Source organism: Canis lupus, chromosome 3 (genome assembly GCF_011100685.1).
Source record: "Canis lupus familiaris isolate Mischka breed German Shepherd chromosome 3, alternate assembly UU_Cfam_GSD_1.0, whole genome shotgun sequence".
Lineage (NCBI taxonomy): Eukaryota > Metazoa > Chordata > Mammalia > Carnivora > Canidae > Canis > Canis lupus.
In genome coordinates, this window is record NC_049224.1 from 42,519,868 (window position 1) to 42,533,317 (window position 13,450).

Here is a 13,450-nt window from a genome sequence, read left to right on the forward strand (position 1 = left end):
TAGTTCAATCCTTTGTTTGTAAACCTACAAATTAGCCATTTGGTACTATTATTATTTACAAATAATGCTGCTTTAAGATTTTATCTCCTCTTCCTTCTTCCATCTCATACTATCTTTCTAGAACCATCTTCCTTTCTTCTAAAGGACATCCTTTGGGACACTTGGGTGGCTCAGTTGGTTGAGCATCCAACTCTTGGATTCAGCTCAGGTCATGATCTCAGAATTGTGTGATCAAGCCCAACGTTGGGCTCCATGCTTGGAGGGGAGTCTGCTTGTGTGTGTGTCTCTCTCTCCCTTTCCCTCACCCCTCCTCCATGCCTATGAGTGCATGCACGTGGGTCCTCTCTCTCTAAAATAAATGAGTAAATCTTTTAAATAAATAAAGAAAGCACATCTTTACACATTCATTTTGTGTTATACCTGTTGGTAGTAAATTCCTGGTGCTTACTTTTTGAAATTATAACTATTTTTTTAAAATTAAGTAGGCATAGGCTCTGTGCCCAATGTGGGGCTTGAACTCATGACCCTGAAATCAAGACTCAGATACTGACTGAGCCAGCCAGATGCTTCTCTTGGTGCTTGTTTTTATGAAAATATCTTTATTTCATTCTTGTTCTTGAAAAACAATTTCAGGTTGACATTTTTTTTTTCTCAGCACTTTGAAGATATCACTCCACTCTTCTCTGGCTTTTACTATTGTTTTAGAGAAATTTACTCTTGGTCTCATTGTATTGCCAATTTCTGCAGGTGGCCCATCTTTTCTCTCTGGCAACTTTTCAGATCTCTTTGTCTTTGGTTTTCTGTGGTTTTACTGTATGCATAGGTGTGGATTTTGTTAGTCTTTGCCTGCTATATTTTGTATCTCTTTCTTATCTCAGTGGATTCATATATTTCAAAAATTCTGGATTGATTATCATGTCTTTTCTCAATCATTGTATTCAAACATTGCTTCTCTTCCATTCTCATTCGTCTTTCCTCATGGAATTTTGATTAGCCATATGTTAGAATATCTCATTTTATTACCCATAACTCTTAATTTCTTTTTTCACTTCTTTGTCCACCTTTTTTTGTGCTGCCCTTTGAATAATATCTTCAGATCTATCTTCTACTTCACTAATTTTCTCCTCATCTGTCTCTAAACTGCCATATACCTGTATATTTGTATGGATATTTCACAATTTGCCCATTTAAAGTCTATAATTTAAAAAATTAAGTCCAAAATTCAATGATTTTTAGCATATTCACAGAGTTGAGCAACCATCACCACAATCAATTTTAGAATCTTTTCATCTCCCCTGAAGAAACCTTGTACCCATCAATAGTCATTCTCTATTTCCCCCAATTTCCCCTCACCTACCCTCAGCAACCTCTAACCTACTTTATGTCTCACTAGATTTGCTTCATCTGGACATCATTTAAATGGAATCCTACAACGTTGTCTTTTGTGACTGGTATCTTTCACTTAGTATAATTCAAAACTGCCTTATATCTGTTGAATTCTTCAACAATTCTTTCTATAAGCTCTATTACTCCCTTTTGCAATTTATCTGATCTTTTGATAATCTTTTTTTTCCTGAAAGTCTCTTTTTTGTGATTCCATCTTCTTTAAATATTTCACAGTTATGCTATTTTATGATGACAACGAGCAGAATTATTTAAAATCTCATGTTCTTGAGATTCTAAATTTGCTTCTGCTGATTTTTACTCAAAGCTGTTCATTTCTCTATGTATTTGGTGATATCTGAATGGAAACTAATGTTTAGTTGCTCTTAATTTGTGGAAATCTGAGGTTTTAAATCTTCAGGAGAAGCCACATATGCTTCTGCTGGGAGCTGGGGTCCTAGAAACTGCAGGATCCCTTTCCAAGGGTCTAGCTTACATTATGTATCTTGGTTTCATCTCTACCACCTTCACTGCTGACTGCTGATAATGGCGTTTGCCCCCACCTGCCTTTTGTGTGGAGGCTAACCTGTCAGTCTTTCAGGCTGCAGCCAATCATGTGTGATATAAACATGGGCATGATGTCATGTATGCGAGCTTTCCTAGGAAGCATCATATTGCATGCCCAGCAACATACAGAAGTTCTGTTCTATCTAGTTTATCTACAGGGGAAGGGCTCCTCAGAGCACCTAGCTTTTGCCATCCTGCTTCTGCTGCCTGGAAGCCCCTAGGTGGCTTCTGTCTATGCCCTATTTCTCTGGCTTCATTGGTCAATTTTGAGTCACTCAAATAATGTTCTCCATCATTCTATTTCCTGTGTGAATCTCCAAAGTCAGAATCTATAGGCCCACAACTGAGAAGACTGGCTGACAGAGTAGCTTCCTGGTAATAAGGATTATATCTGTGAGCACCAGCAGTATACCCTGCCCCATTTCAAGGTTTTTTGTTTGTTGGTGTTTTAAGATTTTATTTATTTAGGGCACCTGGGTGGCTCAGTGTTTGAACATCTGCCTCTGGCTTGGGTCATGATCCCAGGGTCTTGGGATCAAGTCCCACATCAGGCTCCTCACAGGGATCAAGTCCCACATCAGGCTCCTCACACTTTTTTTTTTTTTTTTAAGATTTTATTTATTAGAGAGAGAGAAAGAGAATGAGTGGGGGGAGGGGCAGAGGGAGAGGGAGAAGCAGACTCCCCACTGAGTCTGGAAGGAGCCTGACATGGGGCTGGAATCCCAGGACTTGGAGATCATGACCTGAGCCAAAGGCAGACACTTAACTGACTGAGCCACCCAGGTGCCCCTCCCATTCCAAGGCTTTTCTGTTAACTCCAATAGTTCTGACAACCATTCCACTTTGCAGATAAGGAAACTGGAGGCACAGAAAAACTGGGGGCTTGTTTTGTTTGGGTCCTACAGTTTGTAGCTGTTGGAGCTGAGAGGCAAACTCAGGCAGCCTGCCTCCTTTCCTTTCCATGACAGCATAGAGACATAGAAGGACTAAGGGCCATCCAGCATTCAGCAGAAAAAGCCCTGTTTTTTGAGGAAAAGGCTTCAGACACCTGGGAGCTCACAAAAGCCCTGACCTGGCTTTTCTGGTATGATGTGTACAGCAGTGAGGCTTGGCAGCAAGTCTGGGGTTCCCTGAGCTTTTTTTCTGGCTGAAAAACAACAACAGCAAAATAATCCAAATTCTAACTCAAGAGTCTCAAGTTTCCCTGACTGCATCTGTGCAGTCTAGAAAAGCAATCCCCAGTGGCTACAAACCCGTGATTCAAGTAGCTTTGTGGCATTTTCAGCTCTACTGGGAAACCCTGAGAATAGACACAAGACCCCACCTTTGACTTAATCCAACAGAGGCAAGAAATTGACAGTCAAGTGAAAATCAACAGCTGGCTGTGTTCTAAGCCACTAGGTGACACCCACATGGGGACTGGTAGGAGGCATTTGCTCCAAGGAGAGGTGGTCCCATCTTGTGATGAGACCGTGACCCCTCCTCATCCTGTCCCAGGACGTGCTTTCTACTAGTTGACTACTTCCTTAAAAATAAAGGTGTGTCCTCTTATGAGTGAAGTCATATGATATTGGGGCATACCTTTATTACTCATATGTAGAATTTAAGAAACAGAACAGATGAACATAGGGGAAAGGAGGAAAAATAAAATAAATTGAAAACAGAGAGGGAGACAAACCAAAGAGACTCTTAACTCTAGAAACAAACTGAGGGTTGCTGGAGGGGAGGTGGGTAGGGGGATGGGGTAACTGGGTGATGGACATTAAGGGCATGTAATGGGATGAGCACTGGGTGTAATAGGCAACTGATGAATCATTAAATTCTACCTCTGAAAAAAATTCTACCTCTGAAACTAATAATATACTATATGTTAATTAAAATGAATTTAAATAATAAAAAAATAAAAGTGTGTCCTTTATAATGAGAACCATGGTTAAGCACTTAGCCTGTGCCAGGCACTATAAAAAATTGTTTTTACGGACTTCCATGCTTACTTGCTTTACATGTTTGTCTCACTCCTGCTCTGTAACATCAGCTCTATTATCTGCCCATTTCTTGCATAAGACCCCTGAGGCTGGGGGAAGTGACTTTCCTGAGGCCTCAGGGCCAGAAGAGGTGGGGGTCATAGGAACCTAGTTCTTGGGGAAGCAGAGCCTGCTTTCAGGCACTCCCCATTCTTCTCAGGAATATCTCCACAGTCTCTTCTTTACCTCATAGCCAGAAAGGTCACCTGGGGGCAGGTGAGTCACAACCCAAGGACCAAAGTCTAGTCCTTCTCCCAGGTTCTTGAGTATTTGTTCTCTCCCCTCTGATGTGGATCTGGCTACCAAGGGGCCTTACACACTGGGTTTCTCAGAGCCACAGAAGGAACTGGTGGGGCCCTGAGCTAAGGGCTCTGGGCCTGTTGGGTCTTTACCTTCACTGCTTCCCAGCTGGAATTTACCAGGTGCTGCCGGAACGGCCCAAAACCTGAAACCAAAGAGACCCTGGTTAGCTCAGGCCAGGCCTAGTTTTAGGGAGGATGTCTCTACACCTGGGCTGCTCCCTGTAATCTCCTGGGAGCCACCTGCTGCTCCCAGGGTCATGGTGGGCCCCGGGGTGTGTTGTGTGGGGGAGGGGAGGGGGATTCCACACATGTCCTTTCTTGTGGAGGCCTGCAACCTGGCCAATCTGGGAGCATTTTCATAATTCTCTATGGGAGGCATTATGGGGGAGCCAAAAAGGAACTTTGCTGCTGACCCAACCCTGAACTAGGAAGGCTTGAGAAAGTATACGAATATCTGGTTTATTTTTTTATTTTATTTTTTTTTAATTTTTACTTATTTATGATAGTCACAGAGAGAGAGAGAGAGAGGCAGAGACACAGGCAGAGGGAGAAGCAGGCTCCATGCACCGGGAGCCTGATGTGGGATTCGATCCTGGGTCTCCAGGATCGCGCCCTGGGCCAAAGGCAGGCGCCAAACCGCTGCGCCACCCAGGGATCCCAAATATCTGGTTTAAATGTATGCTTTGTTAAGAGCCTGGAAAGACACCATGTGAATATGCCCAGTCCTTTGCTAAGAGAGGTGCAGAGTAAGTTCCATGGAGGAGGATGGTCTTTTCAACAAACGGGCCCGGAACAACAGGACACCCAGAGGCAAAAACATGAATCCTCAGCTTCGGTCTTACAACTCAGTTAATTGTACACAATTAACTCAAAGTGGATCATGACCTTCAATGAACAAAGTAAAACTGTAAAATTTTCAGCGGGGGAGAAAGGGAGAAAATCTTGAGACCTACTGCTAGGTGAGGAGTTCTTGACACCAAGAGCACACCACCATCTATGAAAGTAAATGTTAATAAACTAGACCTCAAAAAAATAAATAAATAAACTAGACCTCATCGAAGTGTACTTGTGCTGTACAAAAACCTCTTTTGAGAAAATGAAAAGAAAGTTACAGACAGTATAAATAGTTGCAGATGACACATCTGATGAAGGCCTTGTACGAGGGTATATAAAGACCCCTGGGGCATCTGGGTGGCTTAGTCAGTTAAGCCTTTGCCTTCCCCATAGGTCACGGTCTCAGGTCCTGGGATAGAGCCTCAGGTCAGACTCTCTGCTCAGCAAGGAGTCTCCTTCTCCCTCTCCCTCTGCCCCTCTTCCCTGCTCATTCTCTCTCTCTCAATAAATAATACATCGTTTTTTTAAAGATTTTATTTATTTATTCATGAAAGACACAGAGAGAGAGGCAGAGACAGGCAGAGGGAGAAGCAGGCTCCTGCGAGGAGCCCGATGCGGGACTCCAACCCTAAACCCCAGGATCACGCCTTGAGTTGAAGCAGAAGCTCAACTGCTGAGATTGGGATACACCCAGGTATCCCAATATTACATCTTTTTAAAAAAAGAAAAAAAAAGAACCCTCAAAACTCAACATTAAAAAAAAAAAAGAAAAACAAATCCAAAAACCAATTAGAGAGTTGGCAAAACACACAAAGGGACATTTCACTGAAGAAGATCTGTGATGTACAGACAGCAAATAAGCACAGCAGGGGATGTCTGACATCGCTCACCAGCAGGGAAACACAAATTAAAACACAAGGACATATCATCACACTACTAAAAGAGTGGCTAAAATAGAAATACCAATAACACCAAAAGCTGACAAGGATGAGGAGAAACCGGCTTAGACATATTGCTGGTGGGAATGCAAAACAGTACTGCCACACTGGGAAATAGTTTGCCAGATCCTATTAAAACTGAATGCAGGGGCACCTGGGGTGCTCAATCAGTTCAGCATCTGACTCTTGATTTCAGCTTAGGTCACGATCCTAGGGTCATGGGATGGAGACCCATGTCAGGCTCCCTCTCCTCGAGGAGTCTGCTTGGGTATTCTCTTTGCCCCTTCCCCTGCTTATGGGCATGCACACTTGCTCTCACTTCCTCCCTCTTTCTCTCCCTCTCTCTCTCAGCATAAATAAATCAATCTTAAAAGAAAAGACCTGAGTGTGGACTTCCCACCACATTCACTCCTGGGTATTTATCCCAGAGAAATGAAAACTTGTTTTCACACAGAAGCTTGTCCACACAGGTTCATAGCGCTTCATGTGTTACAACCCAAAGCTGGAAATTCTCCAAGGGTTCTTCAAGCTGTGAATGGTAAAGCAAGAATTCCAGATTGTGAAATACCACCTCGAAAAGAAAAAAGTGGAAATAACACAAATGTGACCATCAGCTAATAAATGGGTAAACAAACTGGTGCGATCCATACCATGGAATATTATTTGTCAATAAAAGGACATGAAGTACTAATACATGATACACCATGGAGAAGCCTTGAAAATATTATGCTAAGTGGAAGAAGCTGCCACAAAGGACCACATGGTGTATGGCCCCATTCATATTATATATCCAGAATTGGCAATCTAGAGAGAGAGACAGTAGGTTAGTGGTTAGTGGATTTGGAGTGTGGGGGTAGGTGGGGGGTGATGTGGTAAACAAAGGCAAAAGAAAAATGAAATTTTCTTACTACCTATAGCCCATTCACAAGTCCTTAAAACAGGCAGAGTAACATTCCTCTAGGAGCTCAGCTGCCTCAATGCTAATGGCAAAAGGCAATTTTGGCCCGACTAGCCAGGATCCTGTAAGTCTACTTAATTTAATTTAATTTAGTTTTTAAAAGATTTTATTTATTTACTCATGAGAGACACAGAGAGAGGCAGAGATAAAGGCAGAGAGAGAAGCAGGTTCCCTGTGGGGGACCGGACATGGGACTCAATCCCAGGACCTCGGGATCACCGCCTGAGACAAAGGCAGACACTCAACCACCGAGCCACCCAGGCATCCCTGTAAGTCTAGTTTAACATATAAGAATTCCTTTGAAAGCATCCTTTATCTTTACTTCCCAAGATATGTGTTGGTAACCATCCCCCAAACATATGGCCCACTCATCTACACCTGAACCTAGTCTCATGACTAAGGTTTTATTAGACAATCATAAGTGATCTTTTCCCACCAGTAGGTAGCACCATCAAGGTCCTGGAAACCAGGACCTTGGAAACCTTGGAAATTTTGCTTCCAAAATTTCTTAGAGACTTACACTCTCTCCAACTCCCTCCCAACTTGAAAGTACATAATGGGCCACTCTTCCTGACCCCAGGCGCAGCTCTTTCTGCCTACAGGTCCTATCCCCAGAGTTTAATAAAACCACCTTTCTGCACCAAAGTCTCAAGAATTCTTTCTTGGTCATCAGCTCTGAACCCTAATATCTTTCCTACACTGGGGTATTAGGGAATGATAGCTAAGGGATATAGGGTTTCCTTTTGGGGTAATTCAAATGTTCTAAAATTGATTGTGTGATGAAGGCACAACTTTATGAATATACTAAAAGCCATTGAACCATACATTTTATTCATTTTTATTTTTTTTAAAGATTTTCTTTTCTTTTTAGATTTTATTTATTTATTCATGAGAGACACATAGAGAGAGGCAGAGACATAGGCAGAGGGAGAAGCAGGCTCCCTGCAGGGAGCCTGATGCAGGACTTGATCCTAGGACCCCAGGATCATGACCTGAGCTGAATGCAGATTCTCAACCACTGAGCTGCCCAGGTGCCCCCAAAAGATTTTATTTTTAAGTCATCTCTACACTCAACATGCATCTCAAGCCCACAACCTTGAGATCACAGGTCACATACTCCACCAACTGAGCCACATGTGAAAACTATCCTATTTAAAAGAATTATACCACACATGAATTTTATCTCAATAAAGCTGTTAAAATGTTTTTTAAAAAGGAACCATAGAGGGATCCCTGGGTGGCGCAGCGGTTTGGCGCCTGCCTTTGGCCCAGGGCGTGATCCCGGAGACCCGGGATCGAATCCCACATCGGGCTCCCGGTGCATGGAGCCTGCTTCTCCCTCTGCCTGTGTCTCTGCCTCTCTCTCTCTCTCTGTAACTATCATAAATAAATAAAAATTAAAAAAAAAAAGGAACCATAGATACGTACAACTTGGATGACCCTCAAAGGAAATATGCTGAGCGAAAACAAGCCAACCTCAAAAGGATATATATTCATTTATACAATATTTGCAAAAGAACATAATTAAAGAGATGAAGAACAGATTAATGGTGGTCAGGAGGTAGAGATGGGAAAGCAGCTTGTTTTCACTCAGATATTTAGACACACGGTGGCCCAGTCAAGTTGACACATGAAGTTAACCATCACAGGGCCTCAAAGATGGTGTAGGAGTGACCACACCCATGGGACCTCTTATTTCATCTCTCCTTCAGAGTGGCCCTTGGTCTGAACTCATGGGGCCACTCCGCACCCCTGCCCCTGTAGGGGAGGTCAGGGACTGTCTGGACCTCAGGCTTTTTGAGGAGGAGCCCAGTTCTGGAGAGGACTGTGCCTCTGAAGTTCCTGAACTTCTGGAACCACTAACAAGTGTGGCTCACAATGGGAAAATCTTTCTCAGGGAATGCAGAAATTTGGACAGATGTCCCGGACACCAGGAAGCCAATGGTGTCCCCTCGAAACCCACTAACTCCTATAGAATAAATGAGACTGTAGCTGCCATAGGAGCAGCCAAATTAAAAAAAAAAAAAAGGTTTTAGAAACGATTGAGATTCAGAAAAAAAATCACTGAGAAACCAGGTACCTCCTGGGATGATTGTAGACATACTAAAAATGCAGCACCGCACACATACACACAAAATAATCACATTCTGCTTTAGATCATATTCAGATCAACAGAGTCAGATCATCTGTTAACTGTTTTTAGTTAGGAAAAACAGCTCAGCAAGTACAGGTTTAAAGCTCTTGTTTTGCAGGGTCAAACCGTGTACTTTAAACTTGGCAGGCTCTCTGCGGTGAAATTTGCATAAGGCTGGAGGAAACTTCTCTGGCAATCTAGGGAGCCCTTTGGAGGGAGGCAGGTTTTCTCAGCCTCCCATTGTTCTCGTTGGTGCTGTCAAAATGCCTTGAACCCAAGGCAGTTTGTCAGAGCCCTTGCCCTCCCCCTCCCCCCAGCAGTTCTTAGGCCAATTGCCTTGGCCAGATTTACACAAAAATCCAATTAGATGAAAAGACTACCCCTGGCAGCTCAAAGCATTTCTAATAAAGGAAGGCCACACTCTGGAAGCCAGTGGGCACTCCCAAATCGTGGCTGATTATCAGGTACTTGATCAAACAATCTAAGAGTTTGCCAGCAAACCACAAACTAACAGGTCAGAGGTAGGGGTCAATGGGAGTCGAAGACTTGCCAAAGGGGCTTCAATATTCAGATGGCATCTGTGACAAACGTTGCATTGATCAGGGGTACAGTTATCGTACCAATTCAAGACTATTTTGAACCATTCAATATCTACCCAAAGTTACACAAATGAGAACAAGGGAGAAAAAACGTTTTTCAAAAGAATTTTCTTTTCCTCAGAAGGTTAATAGGAATTTGATTATAGCGTGAAAAAAAAAGATAGGTATGTTTCAATTTTCCAGGTACACAGAAATCCTTGTCTCCTGTTTCCTTCATCTGACACAATTCAAAAAATTAAAAAATAGGGGGATCCCTGGGTGGCTCAACGGTTTGGCGCCTGCCTTTGACCCAGGGCGCGATCCTGGAGTCCCGGGATCGAGTCCCATGTCAGGCTCCTGGCATGGAGCCTGCTTCTCCCCCTGCCTGTCTCTGCCTCTCTCTCTCTAGGTCTATCATAAATAAATAAATCTTAAAAAAAAATAAAAAATATGTCAACTGTGTCTAACTAAAAAGAAGGAGCTTTGTAAAGAAATGAAGCCCTTCAGGGACTGGCTGTGACATTGACTGGGGGTGGCTGGAGTTGATTTGGTTTGTGCTGGTGAAAGGCAGGAGCGGGTAGGTGGCTACCATGCCTTTCAAGTTGCTCTTTTGGAGTTCAGAGTCTCCAATCGGTGGCCCTCGGGGGAGCTTCAGGGTTTTCTGAGGGGCTGAAAGTTCTTCAGTCTGGCTGTGGGGGCTGTGTGCTCCATAGGGGGTGGTTATTGTACATGGACCACCATCCCAGCCCTATAAGGGCCTATTTCTTTTTTTTTTTTTTTTTAAAGATTTTATTTATTTATTCATGAGAGAAGGGCCTATTTCTGAAGCCCCAGCTCCCACTGGATGCCACATGGGCCCACTGGTCCCAGCCTACGATTCCTCCCTAGTTGGGGGAACAACAAGGTCTGAGCCTGAGCCACGTGTGGGCACCTGTGTGTGTGCCACCTGAGAGTTATTTGCAGGGGAAAGCTAACCGAAGCAGAAAAGCCTCTCTGTCCCCTGTTTTTCAATAGGGCACAGCAAGAAGTAGCTTCCAACTGGAATTACTGGCACCACCAGTTGCCACTCTTCCCCCCACCCCCCGCCAGAGGGAACTGTTTATATGACCCGATCAGGCAAGTGCACATTCCATGGTACCGCTAAAAGTAGCAGCAAACGGGAAAGCAGAAAAATAGTCTTACCAGTCACCACCACGCAGCTGGACTGGGAATCCATGAAACCCAAGTGAGGAGCATGTATCTGAGCCTCGGGGTGGGGGGGGTGTGTGGGGGGGTGTCAGATGGCCATGGCTCCGCCCATCTGGGGCCCTGGGAACACTAGGCGCCCCTCCCGCCTGGCGGTTGGCAGCCTCAGGCTCCTATCAAGGGCACTCAGCCTTGTCTGGCCAGGAGGCCCCCAGAAAGGCTGAAGACTCTGGGGTGGGGGTAGAGCGGTTAGACGATGCCCTTTCAAAGCAAAAATAGCCAGTTCAGAAGTCAGAGGCTTTGGGTAACAGACACATGGAAAGTCAGAGCACCATCAAGGACTTTCTGGATCTTTGGGTCTGGGTCAGTTTGTGGCTGGGTATGAGTTTGGTGATCAGCTGTCTCTGTCTGGGACTCAGGGTTTTCTGGGATTGGGATGGGGCTGAGGGTGGGGGCTGGGCAGGTGGCTACTAAAATGTGCTGTAACCCGTACAGTCCCAGGCAAATCAGGTTGGTGAGTGACCCTACAATCTGTTCAGATCTCGCTTCCTCTCTTTAGTAATCTTTCCCCTGGATCCCTCATTTTGTGCGGCCATGATGACTTAGTGAAATTTGGTTGCTCTTGAAATTGATTATGCAAAATACGTTTAAAAAAAGGAAAAAGAAAACCAAAACCACAGATGAAACTATGGTAAAAGTGTTGATTGAAAGCACCTGTCTTCGGGATGCCTGGGTGGCTCAGCAGTTGAGTCTCTGCCTTCTGCTCAGGTCATTAACTTCGGGGTCCTGGGATCGAATCCCACATCAGGCTCCCTGTGGGAAGGCCTGGTTCTCCCTCTGCCTATGTCTCTGCCTCTCTCTCTCTGTGTCTCTTATGAATAAATAAATAATCTTAAAAAATAATCATAAAAATCGAAAGTACTTGTCACCTATAAGCTATGAGCGGTCAGACAAGTTCACTTCTCTGCCCTGTCTCCCCTTTCTATGAAATGGAGAGGCTCATAGCACCCCCTTGTTATATGGAGTCTTCCTTAGCCCTGGGCATTGTCCTTTCAGTACCCTCAGCAACCCTGGTGGGGGCAGTCGCTCACACTGCCAGCAAAGTCTGTGCTGGCTTCTCAGACTGAGCCCTCCTCACACCACATTCTGCCTGCCACAAGCACTTAATGCAGTGCTTGACCAATGACACATCACTAAATGTTAGCCACTGGCCGGTGGTGGCATTCCACCTAGTTCTGTAGACATCCTTCTTCCTTCTAATTGTGTCAGAGTAAAGCTAACATTTGAGGCTAGTTTCTCTACTGAAGAAGCCATGTTATGCAACATCTTGACCTTTCAGAATGTGTATATATAAATATATACACACATCTATATGGTTTTTATATAGTTTTATATAGAAAAGTTTTATATAGTTATATATATTTATATATACATACAGTTTTTTAGCTAAAAATAGCTTTGTTTTTTTAAGAAAGCTGTCTGAAAGGAGGTGGGGCATCTGGGTGGCTCAGTTGTTTAAGCTTAATCTGACTCTTGCTTTTGGCTCAGGTCATGATCTCAGGTTGTAAGATCAAGCCCCACACAGAGCTCCCCTCTCAAAGGGGAGTCTGCTCGAGATTCCCTCTCCCTCTCCCCCTCCTCCTGCTCTCACTCTCTCAATAAATAAATAAAATCATTAAAAAAAAAAGAAAGAAAGCTGTCTAATAGGAGACACAAAACCATTCTTTTCCCCCATCTGGGCATGGCCACGAGAAGCTCCATCCCAGGGAAACCAGTAGAGCTCCTCCAGGGTCACACTGATTTCCCCAGTTCAGTATGCCCCGTATTAGAGGGTGTGACCATGTGATTCCATCTTCTTAATTGGTCCCCTGATGGAAAAAAACAAACCATCCCCTTAAATTGGGATCACTGCCAAGGCCTAGACTCCACCTGATGCCTTCCTAGGATGCCGAACCAACGACCGTTCCTTTTAATTGGCCTCTGGTGTGGGCTGCAGGCTCATTTCCAGCAGAGAACGGGTGGGAAGTGGCATTTGCCTCCAGTGGCCTTCCCCTGCCTGCTCTGGGAAGCCAGGAGAGGGGGAAAGGGGGGGCCTTGTTTTGCGAGGATGCAGAGAGCATTGCATTACACCTTATTTTGAGATTAAAGTAGACAATACTGAGATCCAAGTTTGAAAGCAATTACCCAGTTTCTCATACTCCCTCAGGCATTGTTGATCTTGAGTCAACCCCTCATTTTAGTAAATGGCACCCCTGGTTCTAGGTCACTGTCACCTAGTCCTTCTGTTGGAACGGTTTCACTTGCCCATCACAGTCATAAACAAATTAGGCCATTGGAAAGGCCGGCATTTGTAAAATTGGTTGCTGCTAAATCAAACTCTGATATCAACACCAACTAATGAGATCTGTGTAGCTAACTTGTGTTTACGAATGTTAACTTATCACGCCTCAAAACAGACTCAACTGTTGTTAAGACTGCCAGTTGTTGGGACACCTGGGTGGCTCAGTGGTTGAGCATCTGCCTTTGGCCCAGGTCATGGTCCTGGGG

At 44.2% G+C, this 13,450-nt stretch overlaps 1 protein-coding gene across 2 annotated transcripts in view; it reads right to left on the minus strand.

Annotated features, from left to right (window-relative positions):
* The window catches only part of PGPEP1L (pyroglutamyl-peptidase I like), a 58,524-nt gene that overhangs the window by 43,714 nt on the left and 1,360 nt on the right, over positions 1 to 13,450 (minus strand). The window contains exons 1-2 of one of the 2 annotated variants that reach the window (XM_038532721.1): positions 10,901 to 10,986; positions 4,367 to 4,419 (exon numbers count right to left, since the gene is read on the minus strand). In XM_038532721.1, coding sequence (XP_038388649.1) covers positions 4,367 to 4,419; positions 10,901 to 10,934 — 87 coding nt within the window. In that variant the 5' untranslated portion in view covers positions 10,935 to 10,986. Of the gene's footprint in view, positions 1 to 4,366; positions 4,420 to 10,900; positions 10,987 to 13,450 lie in introns of those variants that run through there. The other variant, XM_038532722.1, reaches the window with a different exon arrangement.